Below are 14,680 nucleotides of genomic sequence, written 5' to 3' on the forward strand. Positions count from 1 at the left end.
ATGCCAGGGACTCTCCCAAACTTTCCCAGCATGCCACGGGGGGTGACCATGCCGGCTTTGCTCAGCTCTCTGCCCAGAGGGGTCAACCCTCCCAGTTTACCCAGAGGCATCACCATACCCAGCCTGCCCAGGGGGGTAACGCTGCCGAGGGTTGTTGCCATGCCAACCGTACCCCAGGCTCCTCGACGGCTGCTGCAGGACTGCTGCTCCGTGTTCGACCACCAGACAGCAGGAGGTAATGACTTCTTCTTCTGTGGTTTCTATTGAACTTGTTTGTAAATGTTAGTTTTGTGATTTTCTGCAGGAAAAGCCAAACAGCTTTCCCACAATGCACTTCCATCCCGTCCAGCTCCAGTTCTGCAGATTTCTCATGTATTTTTCTGTGTTTCTGGATAAATCCTCAGCAGATTATGGAGCTTTGAGCTGCTGCACATGGCTCGGATCACACAAACACACTCACACAGGAAGATCTTTCCGGGTTAAGACCCGGTGAAAGTATTAATGCTGCGTCGTCCTGCTGTAACAAACTCATCTACAAACCTCACATCAGGGATTCAAACAGCCATGATGCTAAAAGCAGCTTCAGCCTCCATGTTTAACCAGCCGCTGGACATACAAGGACCTCATCTGATTGGATGACAGTGAATGAAAAGGGGCGGGGCTTGTCCGATGTATGTGTGTGAAAGGAGGATTAACCAGAAATATGTGTGTGGATGTGACAGTGTCGACGTGAGCTAAAGGAACTGTCCTGATGTACGGTAAGATCATATTCTACATCCTTTTCTGCTTTTTCTCGTCATGTGAGTGAAAAACGACGATCAGATAAAATCCGATCATCTCTTCTGGTTCCTGTTAACGTCCGCGTATTGATCCGTCCACGCACACAGACGGGAATCGTGTCAAATTTACAGATTTATTAACTGCACACACACACACGTAAAAGTTGGCAGCAGGAGGCAGAGTGAAGCCCTGTCAGCAGGTTTGATTTGTCATCAGCTCAGCTCTAGAAAACATGGAACAATCTGGTTTCCTCACATTTCAGCTCAAAACCACCAGCAGACTTCTCATTTTACCCTCCCCTCTTTTCAGAGGTCTGAACCTTTCTTAGACTAAAGATTGCCAGGATCTCTGGGTGTTTTGGGGTCTCGGTGAAGGAGCTCAACAGCCAGCAAACAGCTGGTCCTGCAGGGCTGCAGCGTTTAGATGTTTCCTGCTCCAACGCTCCAGGTTCAATCGAAATGTCTCCACAACAGCTTGTTGATCCATGAAGCTGATGTGGTGGCTGACGTCTGACATCTGGTCCCGCTTCCCTCAGCATGCAGCTGCTGACGGGTCTGGATCTGGTTGCTTCCTGCCTGTCATCCGAGGGCGAGGAAAACCTGACCTGAAGAAGCCTCTGACTGAAGACATGGCTGTAGACATGATGGAGAATCATCCACCATGTCCAGCAGCTTGGGCAGCATTTTGCTCACCTCCCGGATCCAGATCTGTCCCCAGAACAGAACCAGGACTTCTGGTTCTGTCCCCAGAACAGAACCAGGACTTCTGGATCCGTATTCTTGAAATATAATATGAATGAAAGCTGACTGAAAATCTGATGTTGGGTTCAGCTGTGTTGAAGATGGAAAACCCGCTGGATTGCAGACCTCGTAGGACAGAATGAGTATCCCTGCTCCACCTGGACAGATCTGTGTTTGGTCTCCAGATCTAATGGAGTCAACTTTCATTTAACCTCACTGGATCCTTCCTTTCTATACCTACACCATGTCCTAATGGTCCAGTGGTCGCCACGGCGCTGGTCTTCCAGCACAGTCGGACAAGGCGTTGACTTGTTGCTTGAGATGCGCAGCTTTGCTTTGCTGATGTGGTCCTCCTCTCAGAAACATGGCCCTCTGGTTTCGCTTCATCTCTGCAGAAAAATGGTGGCATCTCAGATGAAAGACCTTCCCCACATTCACACAGAGGAAAGAGAAAACTGGGTTTTCATACAAGCTGGAAAAGAAAAGAATCCAGTTCTGGTAAAAGGAAATGAGGCCAGATGGAAGTAATCCTGCTACTTCGCTGACGTTAACCATAAAGAACGATAAAAAGTGATCAGAAAGGTTCCAGTGTGGGAAACCTTTCTGATCAGTGTGCACGCTTTAAGCTGCACTGCCAAAAATAAACAAATAAATAAACAAATGTAAAGACGTTACGCAACAAGCAGGATTAACTCTTAAGACACAGTTTACTGCTGCAGCTGCTGTTTGTCTCTGATTTGTAGAGTCTCCTGTTGTCTCTCATCCAACAAAGAAAGCCAGCAAAACACACACTGCTGTCCTCACACACTTGCCTGTCCTCAAAGTGAAACCGATTTAAGTGCATAAAACTGCAGTTCCTCCTTCATCCACTAGGGGCTGCAAAACAGAGCAAATCCCCATAGACTCCCATGTTAAAAAGACCAACTTCACAGCAGAAATAAACACGTTTACAGCAGGAATGAACATGTTTACAGCAGGAATAAACACGTTTACAGCAGGAATGAACATGTTTACAGCAGGAATAAACACGTTTACAGCAGGAATGAACATGTTTACAGCAGGAATGAACATGTTTACAGCAGGAATGAACATGTTTACAGCAGGAATAAACATGTTTACAGCAGGAATGAACATGTTTACAGCAGGAATAAATATGTTTACAGCAGGAATAAACATGTTTACAGCAGGAATAAACACGTTTACAGCAGGAATAAACATGTTTACAGCAGGAATAAACACGTTTACAGCAGGAATAAACACGTTTACAGCAGGAATAAACACGTTTACAGCAGAAATAAATATGTTTACAGCAGGAATGAACATGTTTACAGCAGGAATAAACATGTTTACAGCAGGAATAAACATGTTTACAGCAGGAATAAACATGTTTACAGCAGGAATAAACATGTTTACAGCAGAAATAAACACGTTTACAGCAGGAATGAACATGTTTACAGCAGGAATAAATATGTTTACAGCAGGAATAAACATGTTTACAGCAGGAATAAACACGTTTACAGCAGGAATAAACATGTTTACAGCAGGAATAAACATGTTTACAGCAGGAATAAACACGTTTACAGCAGGAATAAACACGTTTACAGCAGGAATAAACATGTTTACAGCAGGAATAAACACGTTTACAGCAGGAATAAACACATTTACAGCAGAAATAAACATGTTTACAGCCTGATACAAAAATCCATTTTAGGTTTAATAGGTCAGGTTTACCTTCATAACAGCTGTGGGGGGAGTGAATTTTTTTCTAATTCGCCCGTTTTAAAGTAATTTAATCTCGAAGTTCAGCATATTTAGGGGCGTGTCCTTTTGATTGACAGGTACCCGATCTCCTGCTTCAAGTCAGAAGAACGTAGAACAACCGCGGTTTTTAGCCGGTTAACAAGCTTTAGCCTGCTTACCTCCGTTAGCTGGTTAGCTCCTGTTATCTCCGGGTTAGCTCGGTTAGCTCTTAGCTACAGAAAGCTCGGAGTTCGCTCGATGTCAATCATCCACCATGACGCTCACAGCCCCCCTCTCAGCTCCACCTCTTTGCCCATATTTGTATTTTCCGGGTGAGACGACACAAATGCCAAGATGGTGATGGTAGGAACCGCCCACCGAGCTTCAATTCAGCTCTTCAGAAACCTACGGGTGACGTCACGGAGGCTCCGCCCATCTTTTATATACAGTCTATGGCCCTCACACATTCACCTGTCCTCACACACTTGCCTGTCCACTTATAAATGTATGCTACATTGTTTATTAACTTTGAGAAGCACTTTGGGCCTAACTTCCGTTTGTTAGTGTTTGTTCCAACAAAAATGACCAGTCTTCACGCAGAGAGGAGGTTCAAACACCAGCATACTGACCAGTAACAACCTCCTCAACAACAGTAAAACAAAGAAATCCTCATTGACCTTCAGAGTGGAGGACCAAGAAGTGGAGCGGGTCACAAACTGGACTGTGAACACCAACCATATTCATAGAAACACAGACCAAACACAGGGATCATCTATTATCAATAAATTGGTTTTGTAGTTTGAGGAATGTTTGTTTAACATAAGTTTAGGATGATATATCGCTGTGTGCAGGTCTGTGTGGCTGCTGCTGGGCGTTACGTCCTCGCTACAAGCGGCTGGTGGACAACATTTTTCCAGAAGACCCTGAGGTAAACATGCTTCCCTGTCTCACCTGGATATGAAACATCTTGATGCCTTTATAAAATCCTTTTTGGATTTATTTCATGCTGTGTTTGTGTGATCAGGATGGGCTGGTCAAAGCCAACATGGAGAAGCTAACCTTCTTCGCTCTGTCAGCTCCAGAGAAACTTGACCGCATAGCTGCATACCTGTTGGAGCGTCTGACCAGAGAGCTAAACCGTCATCGTTACGGGTCTGTACGCCAACACTTGTCAGGATGACAGGGCTCCACATGCATTTTAAAACAACTACAAGTCTAAAAAACTAGTAATGTTTAGCATTGTTAGTAGCTGTTAGCATGTGTAAAAAGTACTTCCAGGGTTATGTTTAGCATTGTTAGCATCCCCTTTTCTTCTAACATCTGTTTGTAAAACATCTGGGAAGTGAGGAGACCAGCTGCTTTGGTCCAGAGAAGACGGCGTGTTCCTGGATCCTCTTCACATCTGATGAAGATTTAACCTGCATGTGTGAATTTCAGGCTGATTTCTGGAATCTTCCTGAGTCCATGCACTGGTTTCCAGTAGAGAGCCATGTCTGCTTTTAATGCGGAAGATCACCAGCGTCCAGCCTTGTCCCAGCATACAGAGATTACCTCTGATTTTCTGAACCTGTCAATAATATTCTACACTGTAGATGGAGAATCTTTACAGTCTGAGCAACATTTTCCCAGTTAAACCAGTGAAACCAGTCATGTGACTGACCTGTTCCCAGTGAAACCAGTCATGTGACCGACCTGTTCCCGGTAAAACTAGTCATGTGACCGACCTGTTCCCAGTCAAACCAGTCATGTGACCGAGCTGTTCCCAGTGAAACCAGCCATGTGACCGAGCTGTTCTCAGTGAAACCAGTCATGTGACCGACCTGTTCCCGGTAAAACTAGTCATGTGACCGACCTGTTCCCAGTGAAACCAGTCATGTGACCGAGCTGTTCCCAGTGAAACCAGTCATGTGACCGAGCTGTTCCCAGTGAAACCAGTCATGTGACCGAGCTGTTCCCAGTGAAACCAGTCATGTGACCGAGCTGTTCTCAGTGAAACCAGTCATGTGACCGACCTGTTCCCGGTAAAACTAGTCATGTGACCGACCTGTTCCCAGTGAAACCAGTCATGTGACCGAGCTGTTCCCAGTGAAACCAGTCATGTGACCGAGCTGTTCCCAGTGAAACCAGTCATGTGACCGAGCTGTTCCCAGTGAAACCAGTCATGTGACCGAGCTGTTCCCAGTGAAACCAGTCATGTGACCGACCTGTTCCCAGTGAAACCAGTCATGTGACTGACCTGTTCCCAGTGAAACCAGTCATGTGACCGACCTGTTCCCAGTGAAACCAGTGAAACCAGTCATGTGACCGACCTGTTCCCAGTGAAACCAGTGAAACCAGTCATGTGACCGACCTGTTCCCAGTGAAACCAGTGAAACCAGTCATGTGACCGACCTGTTCCCGGTAAAACTAGTCATGTGACCGACCTGTTCCCAGTGAAACCAGTCATGTGACCGACCTGTTCCCAGTGAAACCAGTCATGTGACCGACCTGTTCCCGGTAAAGCTAGTCATGTGACCGACCTGTTCCCAGTGAAACCAGTCATGTGACCGACCTGTTCCCAGTGAAACCAGTCATGTGACCGACCTGTTCCCAGTGAAACCAGTCATGTGACCGACCTGTTCCCAGTGAAACCAGTCATGTGACCGACCTGTTCCCAGTGAAACCAGTGAAACCAGTCATGTGACCGACCTGTTCCCAGTGAAACCAGTCATGTGACCGACCTGATCCCAGTGAAACCAGTGAAACCAGTCATGTGACCGACCTGTTCCCAGTGAAACCAGTCATGTGACCGACCTGTTCCCAGTGAAACCAGTCATGTGACCGACCTGTTCCCAGTGAAACCAGTGATACCAGTCATGTGACCGACCTGTTCCCGGTAAAACTAGTCATGTGACCGACCTGTTCCCAGTCAAACCAGTCATGTGACCGAGCTGTTCCCAGTGAAACCAGCCATGTGACCGAGCTGTTCTCAGTGAAACCAGTGAAACCAGTCATGTGACCGACCTGTTCCCGGTAAAACTAGTCATGTGACCGACCTGTTCCCAGTGAAACCAGTCATGTGACCGACCTGTTCCCAGTGAAACCAGTCGTGACCGAGCTGTTCCCAGTGAAACCAGTCATGTGACCGAGCTGTTCCCAGTGAAACCAGTCATGTGACCGACCTGTTCCCTGTGAAACCAGTCATGTGACCGAGCTGTTCCCAGTGAAACCAGTCATGTGACCGAGCTGTTCCCAGTGAAACCAGTCATGTGACCGAGCTGTTCCCAGTGAAACCAGTCATGTGACCGAGCTGTTCCCAGTGAAACCAGTCATGTGACCGAGCTGTTCCCAGTGAAACCAGTCATGTGACCGACCTGTTCCCAGTGAAACCAGTCATGTGACTGACCTGTTCCCAGTGAAACCAGTCATGTGACCGAGCTGTTCCCAGTGAAACCAGTCATGTGACCGACCTGTTCCCAGTGAAACCAGTCATGTGACCGACGTGTTCCCAGTGAAACCAGTCATGTGACCGACCTGATCCCAGTGAAACCAGTGAAACCAGTCATGTGACCGAGCTGTTCCCAGTGAAACCAGTCATGTGACCGACCTGTTCCCAGTGAAACCAGTCATGTGACCGACCTGTTCCCAGTGAAACCAGTGAAACCAGTCATGTGACCGACCTGTTCCCAGTGAAACCAGTCATGTGACCGACCTGTTCCCAGTGAAACCAGTGAAACCAGTCATGTGACCGACCTGTTCCCAGTGAAACCAGTGAAACCAGTCATGTGACCGACCTGTTCCCAGTGAAACCAGTCATGTGACCGACCTGTTCCCAGTGAAACCAGTCATGTGACCGACCTGTTCCCAGTGAAACCAGTGATACCAGTCATGTGACCGACCTGTTCCCAGTGAAACCAGTCATGTGACCGACCTGTTCCCAGTGAAACCAGTCATGTGACCGACCTGTTCCCAGTGAAACCAGTCATGTGACCGACCTGTTCCCAGTGAAACCAGTCATGTGACCGACCTGTTCCCAGTGAAACCAGTGAAACCAGTCATGTGACCGACCTGTTCCCAGTGAAACCAGTCATGTGACCGACCTGTTCCCAGTGAAACCAGTCATGTGACCGACCTGTTCCCAGTGAAACCAGTGAAACCAGTCATGTGACCGACCTGTTCCCAGTGAAACCAGTCATGTGACCGACCTGTTCCCGGTAAAACTAGTCATGTGACTGACCTTTTCCCAGTGAAACCAGTCATGTGACCGAGCTGTTCCCAGTGAAACCAGTGAAACCAGTCATGTGACCGACCTGCTGTTCTCAGGTATGTGTGCATAGCGATGGAGGCCTTGGAGCAGCTGCTGCTGGCTTGTCACTGCCAGAGCATCAACCTGCTGGTGGAGAGTTTCCTCAGGACGCTGCGTCTGCTGCTGGAGGCGGACAAGCCACACCTCCACATCCTCGCCACCAACTCCGTACGTAGCGCTCACTCCTAATTCTACTTCAGTGATAACTCACATTTAACATGGATGCAGGCAGCATGGTGCACAATAACTATAAAGATGAAAACACAAAGAAAGTTTAGTTTGCCTGGACTGGGTCAGACGTCTCAAACTGGTACCAGTTAAAAGTCTCTGCTGGCTTCTGAGCCGACGGATAAAACAGACTGACTGATGCCAGAAAGCAGACGGTTCCCGTCATCCATCCATGACTAGTTTAAGTCTGGGAAAACTCGTCGTCAGTCATCACTCCAAAGGAGGAATTCTAGCTTTTCTGTGTAGAAATAAACATCTTTTTACCACAGAATCAATCTGAATCCTAAATGACCCACAAAACCTTGGCATGCGTCTATAAGCTGAAGGAAACGTTCCTACGAGGACGTACGGACATATCTCTAAGACCGGTTAGAAGAATGTGATGGTCCTCCGAGCAGAGCCATGACGGGAAGCTGTGTCAGGATGTTGGGAGCTAAAAGATACCGAAGATGACGTAGAGATGGCTGACATGTTTCATCTTTGCTCCAACACAGTTTAATCCCCAGCCGGAGGATCCGAGCCTCAGAGGTCCTACTCCTGCATAAACGTAGACATACAGATGGTAAACGTAGACATACAGAAGGTAAACGTAGACATACAGAGGGTCAACGTAGACATACAGAGGGTCAACGTGGGCATACAGAGGGTCAACGTAGACATACAGAGGGTCAACGTAGACATACAGAGGGTCAACGTAGACATACAGAGGGTAAACGTAGACATACAAAGGGTCAACGTAGACATACAGAGGGTCAACGTAGATATACAGATGGTAAACATAGACATACAGAGGGTCAACGTAGACATACAGATTGTAAACATAGACATACAGAGGGTCAACTTAGATATACAGATGGTCAACCTAGACATACAGAGGGTCAACGTGGACATACAGAGGGTCAACGTAGACATACAGATGGTAAACATGGACATACAGATGGTAAACGTAGACATACAGATGGTAAACGTAGACATACAGAGGGTCAACGTAGACATACAGATGGTAAACGTGGACATACAGAGGGTCAACGTAGACATACAGATGGTAAACGTGGACATACAGAGGGTCAACGTAGACATACAAATGGTCAACGTGGACATACAGAGGGTCAACATGGACATACAAATGTTAAACGTGGACATACAGAGGGTCAACGTGGACATACAAATGGTCAACGTGGACATACAGAGGGTCAACGTGGACATACAGATTGTAAACATAGACATACAGAGGGTCAACTTAGATATACAGATGGTCAACGTAGACATACAGAGGGTCAACGTAGACATACAGAGGGTCAACGTAGACACACAGATGGTCAACGTAAACATACAAAGGGTCAACGTGGACATACAGAGGGTCAACGTAGACATACAAAGGGTCAACGTGGACATACAGAGGGTAAACGTAGACATACTTAGGGTCAACGTAGACATACAGAGGGTCAACATAGACATACAAAGGGTCAACGTGGACATACAGAGGGTAAACGTAGACATACTTAGGGTCAACGTAGACATACAGAGGGTCAACGTAGACACACAGATGGTCAACGTAAACATACAAAAAGGGTCAACGTGGACATACAGAGGGTCAACATAGACATACAAAGGGTCAACGTGGACATACAGAGGGTCAACGTAGACATACAGATGGTCAACGTAGACATACAGATGGTCAACGTGGACATACAGAGGGTCAACGTAGACATACAGAGGGTCAACGTAGACATACAGATGGTCAACGTAGATATACAGAGGGTCAACGTGGACATACAGAGGGTCAACATAGACATACTTAGGGTCAACGTAGACATACAAAGGGTCAACGTGGACATACAGAGGGTCAACATAGACATACAAAGGGTCAACGTGGACATACAGAGGGTCAACGTAGACATACAAAGGGTCAACGTGGACATACAGAGGGTCAACGTGGACATACAGATGGTAAACATAGACATACAGAGGGTCAACTTAGATATACAGATGGTCAACGTAGACATACAGAGGGTCAACGTAGACATACAGAGGGTCAACGTAGACATACAGATGGTCAACGTAGACATACAGATGGTCAACGTGGACATACAGAGGGTCAACGTAGACATACAGAGGGTCAACGTAGACATACAGATGGTCAACGTAGATATACAGAGGGTCAACGTAGACATACAGAGGGTCAACGTAGACATACAGAGGGTCAACTTAGATATACAGATGGTCAACGTAGACATACAGATGGTAAACGTGGACATACAGAGGGTCAACGTAGACATACAGATGGTCAACGTAGACATACAGACGGTAAACGTAGACATAGAAAGGGTCAACGTGGACATACAGAGGGTAAACGTAGATATACAGATGGTCAACGTGGACATACAGAGGGTCAACATAGACATACAAAGGGTCAACGTAGACATACAGATGGTCAACGTAGACATACTTAGGGTCAACGTAGACATACAGAGGGTCAACATAGACATACAAAGGGTCAACGTGGACATACAGAGGGTCAACGTAGACATACAGATGGTCAACGAAGACATACAGATGGTCAACGTGGACATACAGAGGGTCAACGTAGACATACAGAGGGTCAACGTAGACATACAGATGGTCAACGTAGATATAGAGGGTCAACGTGGACATACAGAGGGTCAACGTAGACATACTTAGGGTCAACGTAGACATACAGAGGGTCAACGTGGACATACAGAGGGTCAACATAGACATACAAAGGGTCAACGTGGACATACAGAGGGTCAACGTAGACATACAAAGGGTCAACGTGGACATACAGATGGTAAACATAGACATACAGAGGGTCAACTTAGATATACAGATGGTCAACGTAGATATACAGAGGGTCAACGTAGACATACAGAGGGTCAACGTAGACATACAGAGGGTCAACTTAGATATACAGATGGTCAACGTAGACATACAGAGGGTCAACGTGGACATACAGAGGGTCAACGTAGACATACAGATGGTAAACGTGGACATACAGATGGTAAACGTAGACATACAGATGGTAAACGTAGACATACAGAGGGTCAACGTAGACATACAGATGGTAAACGTGGACATACAGAGGGTCAACGTAGACATACAGATGGTAAACGTGGACATACAGAGGGTCAACGTGGACATACAGATGGTAAACATAGACATACAGAGGGTCAAATTAGATATACAGATGGTCAACGTAGACATACAGAGGGTCAACGTAGACATACAGAGGGTCAACGTAGACATACAGAGGGTCAACGTAGACATACAGATGGTCAACGTAGATATACAGAGGGTCAACGTAGACATACAGAGGGTCAACGTAGACATACAGAGGGTCAACTTAGATATACAGATGGTCAACGTAGACATACAGAGGGTCAACGTGGACATACAGAGGGTCAACGTAGACATACAGATGGTAAACGTGGACATACAGATGGTAAACGTAGACATACAGATGGTAAACGTAGACATACAGAGGGTCAACGTAGACATACAGATGGTAAACGTGGACATACAGAGGGTCAACGTAGACATACAGATGGTAAACGTGGACATACAGAGGGTCAACGTGGACATACAGATGGTAAACATAGACATACAGAGGGTCAAATTAGATATACAGATGGTCAACGTAGACATACAGAGGGTCAACGTAGACATACAGATGGTAAACGTGGACATACAGAGGGTCAACGTAGACATACAGATGGTCAACGTAGAAATACAGAGGGTAAACGTAGACATACAGAGGGTCAACGTGGACATACAGAGGGTAAACGTAGATATTCCGGTATGTAAACATAGACATACAGAGGGTCAACTTAGATATACAGATGGTCAACGTAGACATACAGAGGGTCAACGTGGACATACAGAGGGTCAACGTAGACATACAGATGGTAAACGTGGACATACAGATGGTAAACGTAGACATACAGAGGGTCAACGTAGACATACAGATGGTAAACGTGGACATACAGAGGGTCAACGTGGACATACAGATGGTAAACATAGACATACAGCAGGTCAAATTAGATATACAGATGGTCAACGTAGACATACAGAGGGTCAACGTAGACATACAGATCGTAAACGTGGACATACAGAGGGTCAACGTAGACATACAGATGGTCAACGTAGACATACAGAGGGTAAACGTAGACATACAAAGGGTCAACGTGGACATACAGAGGGTAAACGTAGATATACAGATGGTCAACGTGGACATACAAAGGGTCAACGTGGACATACAGAGGGTAAACGTAGACATACTTAGGGTCAACGTAGACATACAGATGGTAAACGTAGACATACAGAGGGTCAACGTAGACATACAGAGGGTCAACGTAGACATACAGATGGTAAACGTGGGCATACAGAGGGTCAACGTAGACATACAGAGGGTCAACGTAGACATACAGATTGTAAACATAGACATACAGAGGGTCAACTTAGATATACAGATGGTCAACCTAGACATACAGAGGGTCAACGTGGACATACAGAGGGTCAACGTAGACATACAGATGGTAAACGTAGACATACAGATGGTAAACGTAGACATACAGATGGTCAACGTAGACATACAGATGGTAAACGTGGACATACAGAGGGTCAACGTAGACATACAGATGGTAAACGTGGACATACAGAGGGTCAACGTAGACATACAAATGGTCAACGTGGACATACAGAGGGTCAACATGGACATACAAATGTTAAACGTGGACATACAGAGGGTCAACGTGGACATACAAATGGTCAACGTGGACATACAGAGGGTCAACGTGGACATACAGATTGTAAACATAGACATACAGAGGGTCAACTTAGATATACAGATGGTCAACGTAGACATAGAGAGGGTCAACGTAGACATACAGAGGGTCAACGTAGACACACAGATGGTCAACGTAAACATACAAAGGGTCAACGTGGACATACAGAGGGTCAACGTAGACATACAAAGGGTCAACGTGGACATACAGAGGGTAAACGTAGACATACTTAGGGTCAACGTAGACATACAGAGGGTCAACATAGACATACAAAGGGTCAACGTGGACATACAGAGGGTCAACGTAGACATACAGAGGGGTCAACGTAGACATACAGAGGGTCAACGTAAACATACAAAGGGTCAACGTGGACATACAGAGGGTCAACATAGACATACAAAGGGTCAACGTGGACATACAGAGGGTCAACATAGACATACAAAGGGTCACCGTGGACATACAGAGGGTCAACGTAGACATACTTAGGGTCAACGTAGACATACAGAGGGTACACGTGGACATACAGAGGGTTAACGTGGACATACAGAGGGTCAACGTAGATATACAGATGGTAAACATAGACATACAGAGGGTCAACGTAGACATACAGATTGTAAACATAGACATACAGAGGGTCAACTTAGATATACAGATGGTCAACCTAGACATACAGAGGGTCAACGTGGACATACAGAGGGTCAACGTAGACATACAGATGGTAAACGTGGACATACAGATGGTAAACGTAGACATACAGATGGTAAACGTAGACATACAGATGGTCAACGTAGACATACAGATGGTAAACGTGGACATACAGAGGGTCAACGTAGACATACAGATGGTAAACGTGGACATACAGAGGGTCAACGTAGACATACAAATGGTCAACGTGGACATACAGAGGGTCAACATGGACATACAAATGTTAAACGTGGACATACAGAGGGTCAACGTGGACATACAAATGGTCAACGTGGACATACAGAGGGTCAACGTAGACATACAAATGGTCAACGTGGACATACAGAGGGTCAACATGGACATACAAATGTTAAACGTGGACATACAGAGGGTCAACGTGGACATACAAATGGTCAACGTGGACATACAGAGGGTCAACGTGGACATACAGATTGTAAACATAGACATACAGAGGGTCAACTTAGATATACAGATGGTCAACGTAGACATACAGAGGGTCAACGTAGACATACAGAGGGTCAACGTAGACACACAGATGGTCAACGTAAACATACAAAGGGTCAACGTGGACATACAGAGGGTCAACGTAGACATACAAAGGGTCAACGTGGACATACAGAGGGTAAACGTAGACATACTTAGGGTCAACGTAGACATACAGAGGGTCAACATAGACATACAAAGGGTCAACGTGGACATACAGAGGGTAAACGTAGACATACTTAGGGTCAACGTAGACATACAGAGGGTCAACGTAGACACACAGATGGTCAACGTAAACATACAAAAAGGGTCAACGTGGACATACAGAGGGTCAACATAGACATACAAAGGGTCAACGTGGACATACAGAGGGTCACCGTGGACATACAGAGGGGTCAACGTAGACATACAGAGGTTCAACGTAGACATACAGATGGTCAACGTAGACATACAGAGGGTCAACATAGACATACAAAGGGTCAACGTGGACATACAGAGGGTAAACGTAGACATACTTAGGGTCAACGTAGACATACAGAGGGTCAACGTAGACACACACATGGTCAACGTAAACATACAAAAAGCGTCAACGTGGACATACAGAGGGTCAACATAGACATACAAAGGGTCACCGTGGACATACAGAGGGTCAACGTAGACATACTTAGGGTCAACGTAGACATACAGAGGGTACACGTGGACATACAGAGGGTTAACGTGGACATACAGATGGTAAACGTGGACATACAGATGGTCAACGTGGACATACAGAGGGTCAACGTAGACATACAAAGGGTCAACGTAGACATACAGAGGGTAAACGTAGACATACAAAGGGTCAACGTGGACATACAGAGGGTAAACGTAGATATACAGATGGTCAACGTGGACATACAGAGGGTCAACGTGGACATACA

The 14,680-nt window shown here is 46.0% G+C and overlaps 1 protein-coding gene across 1 annotated transcript in view; it reads left to right on the plus strand.

Moving 5' to 3' along the window:
* LOC306773996 (protein EFR3 homolog B-like) overlaps positions 1-14,680 on the plus strand; it is a gene marked incomplete at both ends in the record, with an annotated part of 315,574 nt that continues 300,894 nt past the window's right edge. Inside the window, 4 exons of the mRNA XM_079263961.1 lie at positions 1-235; positions 4,112-4,188; positions 4,285-4,412; positions 7,563-7,713. Of these exons, the coding sequence (XP_079120087.1) occupies positions 1-235; positions 4,112-4,188; positions 4,285-4,412; positions 7,563-7,713 (591 nt within the window). The remainder of the gene's footprint in view (positions 236-4,111; positions 4,189-4,284; positions 4,413-7,562; positions 7,714-14,680) is intronic.

Source organism: Telmatherina bonti, assembly GCF_933228915.1.
Source record: "Telmatherina bonti genome assembly, chromosome: 24".
Lineage (NCBI taxonomy): Eukaryota > Metazoa > Chordata > Actinopteri > Atheriniformes > Telmatherinidae > Telmatherina > Telmatherina bonti.